Raw genomic sequence first — 7304 nt, forward strand, 5'->3', positions numbered from 1 at the left:
GTTAACCTCGTCTGTCACGGTCTGTGTCTCCTGCGTCGGTGGTGGTGGTGGAGTGTGAAACACCATCTGCGAGAAGCCATAAATGTTTGTAGCTTGGTCATCATCCTCGCCGTCGCCCTCAAAGTACGAAGGACCACCACTAAGAATCAGTGACTGCTCTGAATGCATGAATGGTTGCGACTGGTTGCCGCCTACGGTAAAGTAAAACATGTAAAATTGATACAAATGTATGAACGAAGCACCACCAGTAAGCATCAGTGACTGCTGAGATTGCTGGAACGATTACTACACTGTTGAAAAGAATGTAGTGAGTAGTGTTACCTAGTTCCATCTGCTGATGCCAGTAAGCGCTCCCTAGCTGTGAAGGAGGTGGCTGATGCCAGGAAGAGCTCCCTGGCTGTGAAGGAGGTGGCTCATGCCAGGAAGAGCTCCCTGGCTGTGAAGGATGAGGTTCTGCACGGTGCACAGAGGGTCGTGGTTCTGAACGGTGCACAGAGGGTCGTGGTTCTGAATGCTGTACAGAGGGACGTGGCGGACGATGTGCTGGAGGAGGAAGTGCAACATCCGAAGACCGTCTACACGTAACAGCTGCGTAAATCCCGCGTAGCTTGTCATCAAGACGCCTCAACCATGAGACGCCCTCTCGCGGTGGGATAGTTTCTCCCCTCTGAAAGCGCTGCATTAAAGCGGAAACCTCCTCTCGCGCCTGTACTGTCAAGTCACCCTGTACACGAAGAGTTAACCAATTATATCCTCGTTGTATGTCCAGATTAACAAAAGACTTAACATATGAGAACCAAGGCATGTACCGCGTGGTGTCTGGTTCCCACAACAGAGGCAGTTGGGTACATATCGCTGGTGAGAGGGGCTTCGATCTGATCAGGAGCAGCTGATGGAACCAAGTAGATCCTCGTTGTATGCCGGTAACGCTGCAGATACAACCCGAACATTTCCCAGTTAAAGGGCCGAACCTCACCCCAGATATTTGTCGCAGCGGTAGTCCATTCGTCAACGTAAGGGGTAATGCTCTTAAGCCAATAAGCCATGGACTTGTTTCCTCCCAGGCGACTGTCCCTGAGATTGACATGCACGATACATGATTAGGTATATTATGAATGCAGAGCTGACAACTAAAATAGTATTAGTACTTACTTGTGCACGCGTTCTGGCAAGTGTGGAATATCTGGAATCTCAGGCTCTTGGTATAGACGGAACTGTCTCATCACCCTATGAAGAGCCATCTCCTCAACCTTGGTATAGATGAAATCTGGTATACTCAGCAACCTCACGTGTTGTACGTTCACATAAGTGCCGGGATTCCTCTCCTTCAGTATGCCAAGGAGACGGACAACATTATCATATGAGTCGAAGAATGTCCCAAACCTTTCCTCTATAGCCTTCTGCTTAGCCCTCCAAGCCTTCACATAAGGAATGACATAATTCCATTTGACCTTCACTGCTGTCTGGATGTGTTTTGCTTCCATATCTTTCTTCTCTACTATCTCTGTATACATGAGTTGCGCAATGAGACTTGAAGTCAGGTTCGGATGCTTCACCAGCAGGTTCTTCCTCACACAATTATGTGGGACAACAATGGTGACAACCCAGTGGATGTCATACTTCGGCACGTGCCCGTGCACCTTCCCAGGACAACCTGTTTCAACACATTTCACGGTATAGTTTGTTGGACTTGATATGTGTGTCCGGAAAACCCTCTGTGTAGACATAGCCCACTTTATCACCGCATACTTCAATTTTTCTTTGTATCAAACATAGCCCCTATTTGTACTTGGTCCAGATTATACTGCCATGGAGTCTCATGGCCATCGTTGACCGTAAGGCCGGTGGATATGTCCTGCTCCCATGCAGAAGGAATCGGTACCTCAACTTCATCCTCAGAATTTCCAGAATCCAGTTCCTCCACCAATCCATCCTCGTCCTCTTCCTCCATCACCCTCTGCATTTCATCCCCTTCCTCATCCCCATCAGCAAAACCAGAACCAGCTAATATTATCGACTGACTACTCTGCCCAGTATTAGGACCACAAACATTGTGTGGCACGTAGTCCGACTCTTTCTCGGGTTGGCTAGCATCCACATCTTGTGGTTGTGACCCGGATAAAACAATCTCGTTAGCCACTTCACTGCCTTGGCCGGGTTCATACCCACTGTGGAGTTGTACGGTATTCTCCTCCTTCGGCACAGGTTGCACAAGTGCATATGGGTGGATTCTTCGGTCTCGGCAGCGTCTTAACAGGGATAACCAATGCTGGCTCCTATCTACCGGCATCAACTCCCACTTGACATTTTTACAGGATTTGGTCCACAATGCATGAATACTGACAGAACATACTTCAGGATCCAGACCGAAACTAGTTGTCAACCAGTACTTCAACTGTCTAATGTCCAGTCTGTCCGGGTCTGCTAGTGTCATGACGCCATTTTTAAACTCGCTAAGATCAACCCCCAACTCATTATATCGAACATTACCAGCGCCGTAGTAAACAGTCAGATTTACTGATTCAGACATTTTCACCTGTCAGACATTGTCATCCTCTCATTAATCACAACGAAGACTAATATTACCCGTTACACTAACTATGCACTAAAATGCCTCCACAAATATATTAACACCGCACTTCACAATATGACTTATCTAAACTAATTAAAATATACAATTCAGAGAAAATTTGTGACGGCATGGTTATACCTTCGAAGCGCGTGTCCCTAGCTTCTTGCTCCTCTCTTTCACTCAGCGGCACCGGCCACCTCGCGGAGTACTTGCACCACAGGACAACGGCAGCGCCGCCCCCTCGACGACCGGAGGCTCAACTCCGGTCACCCCCCAAGCCGCACCTCCTCCTCCACAGCTGCTGCTCCTCCTCACCACCACCTCCTTCCCAACCACACCTCCTCCACCCCACCATGGCTCCTCCCTCCAAACGCAGAAAAAACTATCCCATACCCAAAAAAACACCGTAGGCTGTTGGAGAATGGTATGATCTATCTATTCTGTGTCTTGGATGTGAAAATGGGTGCAAACTGGTGGAGATCGGCGCGGGCTTGTGAGGTTACAGAGAAGAACGAGAGAGAGAGAGAGAGAGAGAGAGAGAGAGAGAGAGAGAGAGAGAGAGAGAGAGAGAGAGGAGGAAACAGAGTGCGAGCAGCCAGAGGAAGGAGATGGCCGTGCGAGCCTTATCCCGACCTCTTCGGTCAACACTTGGCCGACAGCCAGAGGAAGGAGATGGCCGTGCGAGCCTTATCCCGACCTCTTCGGTCAACACTTGGCCGAAAAGCTCTTCGGCCGCTCGCTGGCCGAAAAGAGCCCACTTCGGCCTCGCGTGGGCCGAAGCTATGATTTTCGGCCGGCCCGCCACCGACGCCACCTCTTTTGCCCAGCCGAGCCCTACTTCGGTCAAACCCTGGACGAAAAGTCCTTTTCGGCCAAACCCGAGCCGAAAACAACCTCTTCGGCCAACGCGAGGCCGACGCGGTCATAATTTTGATTTTTTCGCGTTTAGTGCTATAGTTTCCGAATTTGCTGCACAAAAAGTTATAGTTTTGAAAAAAAATCTCGATACACCCACACGCCGGTGGTGGTTTTATCATTACTGCCGCGTTGCCTTGTGGATTACGGCGACCACGTCCCACGCGCCCGGCGGGCACGGCGCCAGTGGCGTAACGCGGAAGCGGACGGGCGGGGGACAGACAAAAAGAAAAGAGAGCGCGCACCGGCGCCACGTGACTTCCTTCCTTCCGGCGCTGGGCCGGTCGCTCCTCCCGTAGCCAAAACAGAAGGGACATCCGGAGCGGGCGGGCTCGTTGGTTCGTTCGAGATGGCGGCGGCGGCGGACGCGACCACGGCCATGACCATCGACTTCCTCCGCGCGCGCCTCCTCTCCGAGCGCTCCGTCTCCCGCGCAGCCAAGGACCGCGCCGACCAGCTCGCCAACCGGGTACGTGCGCCCCTGCGCTCCCGTCCCGCGCATTCTGCCTGCGGCATTGCCTGCCGACTGACTGGACCGCCTGTCGCCGCTGCAGGTCGCGGAGCTGGAGGAGCAGCTCCGGACGGTGACGGCCCAGCGCCGGGAGGCGGAGCGGGCCGCCGCCGGGGTGCTCGCCATCCTCGACTCCCAGGGCTTCTCCGACGCCGCAGATTCCGGCTCCGACGACGACGGCGCCGGCGGCGCCCCCGAGGCCCCCGGCCACGGGAGCGGCGGCGGGGAGGCGGAGGACGCGCTGTCGGGCTCGGAGCTCGGAGGCCCGGCCGGGGCGCCTCGGCCCGGGGGCCTCTCCTGGAAGGGCCGCGCCGCAAGCCCTGGCGCGGACAGGCGGCATCCGAATCTCAAAGCCAGGCAGCTCAGGCAGCGGCACGGCCATGGCCACCGGAGGAGCTACTTTTACTTGCTCGCCGCGGATTCCTCGCCCAAGTACCAGCCGGGCCAGTCCTGCCGGAAGATCCGGAGAAAGGAGCCGAGGTCCTGGCACACAACGACATTTGCTGAAACTGTTCTGTGCTGATTCTTGGTCTGTAGCGGTGCATTGGCCTATCTAACTTGCTGTAGTTACACTATTGTTGTAACAGGTTGCAGACTGAAGGTGGGGATGGCAAGGGCAATGCTGCCGAGGGTCTGGAGGAGGACCAGGGAAAATCCGATTGCACCGATGAGCAGCATGATTTGGACGGTGAGGTGGGCCAAGACGGGCGAGGTGCTTGTGGTGGTAGTGAGTATGAGAAGGGTGGGGAGATGGAGAGAGTCCTCGAGAATCAGGCTGCGCTGATTGGGCAGTATGAGGCACAAGAAAATGCTCAGAGGGAGTGGGAGAAGAAATTCAATGGGAGCCGAGATTCAACTTCGGTACGTGCACACTTACTTTCATTCGAGTGTCAACAACGAATTGCTAGATACAGTGGTTATTGTGCTAGTACTTCTTCCCTTAAAAATAAATATGCACATTGAACCATGTTGAAAGATTAACATTGCATTTTGATGCCGTTTCATACGGAGATATGATCCATGTTAAGAACCTGAGATGGGTTTGGTGGTTTCAAGAGTTGGTTGATCTAAGCAGTTAATGGACCTGATAGTCATCAAATTGCTTGTTGAAATATTAGACTGCCGTGTTCCTCTTTAGTCGAACTTGCATATTGTGTTTTGGAATGATTTTTATATTCTCCTAACATGAAGTACTTGTTGTCAATGTAAATCAAACAATTTTCTTTTACTTTATTTGTGTAGTGAACTTTGCAGTTGCTGGATATAGAACTTAAAAATACGAGGATTTTTGTTGTTTGACTTGTACTTCTGCATTTCAACTCCCAGGATGATGTTGACCGAGATAATAAGTTAAATCAGAATGAAAAAGTTTGGGGACAGAGAGGCAGAGCTGCTCAGATTGTGAATAGAGAACTAGTTGGTGAAGAGACACGATCAAGGGATAAAAAAGATCTCTCTGGAATCAACAGTGCATCGGAGTGTTTGTTGAACGAATCTTCCTTTGGCTTGTCCACAAATGCTCGAAATGTAAGTGCTATTGGGAAGTGTGAAGGATCTGATAATGATTTCGAGCGGGCTACTGCAGTAGTTGCTTCAGTTGTTGATGAATTGCATGCTAGGAAGGATGAGCTAGTACATAAAAGTTATACTGAAATTATTGAAGGGAGTGGGAATAATCTTGGAAGATCAGCTTCTTCACCACAAAAAGGCTATCATAGCAGCCCAAATGCAGTACATAATAAAGGTCAAGGAGACGGGAATTCAGACAGTGGTTCCAGCTACCATGGGAACGCTCACTCTTATGAGCACTATGTAACCACACCATCACTTGGAAGTCCTTTAAGTGATACCCCTAAAAGCAAAGTGTCCGAATGGAGCTCGTCATGCTTTCATAACCATACTGATAACCAGATTGACATGCAGCCACCCACAAGTGATGTTGTGGGAGGTGTTCTAGAGGCCCTTCAACGTGCCAAGATGTCCCTCAGGGAAAAGCTGGGCAGGGCAAGTCCACCCAGGCAAGACATGTTGGCACTTCCAGCACCAGAGGATCACTACACAGATGATGATTTGCAAGTCAACGACATAGAACTTCCACTTTGCATGTCACAACGGCTTAGCCAGGAGATATTGGCACTGCCAGCATCAGAAGACTACCTTAGCAGGATCAGTCTACCAGGTGATGATGCAAAGATACCAGTTGGCCCTGCTGGCTTGTTCCGGTTGCCGACAGACTCGTTTCCCCAAGACGAGGTGTGTTCCGCTGATGGCTATCGCTCAAGGTTCAGTTTGACATCAAGCCGGCAGGCCGTCTTTTCAAGAAACCCTGCTAGTCATATCGTGTTAACTTCATCCCGCCCCCAGTATGGTTCTGGTTTCTCACCGAATCGATATTACAATCTTCATAATTCAATGTAGTCAATGCCTACAACAGGGGATGCTTCTTTCATCCCAGAAATTCTAAGGTCTAGCGATGATTCAAAAAGGGGAATGTCTTCTGGTGATGCAGGCATGCTTTCCCAGTATGGTAGTGCTTATGATTAGTAGCTGGAGTGTACTAGTAGCTATGCATGGCTAGAATCCCAATATAGCCTTTGAGCTAGATGCTATCTGTTCCGTCGGTTCTTCGTATGGTTTGATAATGATGTGTGTCATGTTGTATTACTATCAAAGAATAAATTTTGTCTGTAAGCAGTGTAGGCTTCTCTCTTATGCCCTCACGAGGCACAAAATTGTTACTGATAATGATGTGTGTCATGTTTTATTACTAACTAATCTGATCGCTCTCATGTCTCCATTGTCCATAGTCCTCGCTGCTTCGCAACACAAATCCATCATGTCAAGCATTGCTTTTCCCTCACATTCTTGGGTTTTTGTTTTGTTTATCCTGTAGATTACAAGACAAATTTGATCATATATTTTGCAGGTGCACATGTTTTAGCAAAACTTACCAGCGACACACGAGGCTATAGCAGCTTAACAAAATCAAGCTTGCATGATTGCATCCATCAAGGGACATGGTGTGACAACTGGATTCGTCAACAACTAAAACATGGTTTCCTTAAACGTTCCAACTAGGTAGATAATGTTATGTTACGCTCCAAATTCAAGTATAAAGAGAAATGCTAACTTTTGACGAGCGAGTGTATGGATCAGTATTGACCCAGGTCACCTGTGTTATATATACCTCTTGTAAGCCGCCACGGAATGCTTTCCCAGTATGGCAATGCTTATGATTAGTAGTTGGAGTGTACTTAGTAGCTATGCATGGTTAGAATCACAATATAGCCTTTGAGCTAGATGCTA

At 49.7% G+C, this 7304-nt stretch overlaps 1 protein-coding gene across 1 annotated transcript; it reads left to right on the top strand.

The window, feature by feature from the left end:
* The first annotated feature begins 3706 nt into the window (after positions 1-3706).
* LOC123182190 (uncharacterized) lies at positions 3707-6787 on the top strand. The gene is made up of 4 exons (XM_044594687.1): positions 3707-3956; positions 4042-4478; positions 4586-4859; positions 5325-6787. Exons 1-4 carry the CDS (start codon positions 3837-3839, stop codon positions 6414-6416), a joined length of 1923 nt encoding a protein of 640 aa, XP_044450622.1. The 5' UTR covers positions 3707-3836; the 3' UTR covers positions 6417-6787.
* Positions 6788-7304: the final 517 nt, after the last annotated feature.

The sequence above is a fragment of the Triticum aestivum genome, chromosome 1D, assembly GCF_018294505.1.
Source record: "Triticum aestivum cultivar Chinese Spring chromosome 1D, IWGSC CS RefSeq v2.1, whole genome shotgun sequence".
NCBI lineage: Eukaryota > Viridiplantae > Streptophyta > Magnoliopsida > Poales > Poaceae > Triticum > Triticum aestivum.

Bases quoted from the DNA above. Each gene is read 5' to 3' on its own strand.
- LOC123182190 (XM_044594687.1), top strand. From the start codon at position 3,837: ATGGCGGCGGCGGCGGACGCGACCACGGCCATGACCATCGACTTCCTC. The intron at 4,479-4,585 runs GTCCTGGCACAC...TTGTTGTAACAG, and splicing joins ATCCGGAGAAAGGAGCCGAG to GTTGCAGACTGAAGGTGGGG. The intron at 4,860-5,324 runs GTACGTGCACAC...TTCAACTCCCAG, and splicing joins GGAGCCGAGATTCAACTTCG to GATGATGTTGACCGAGATAA.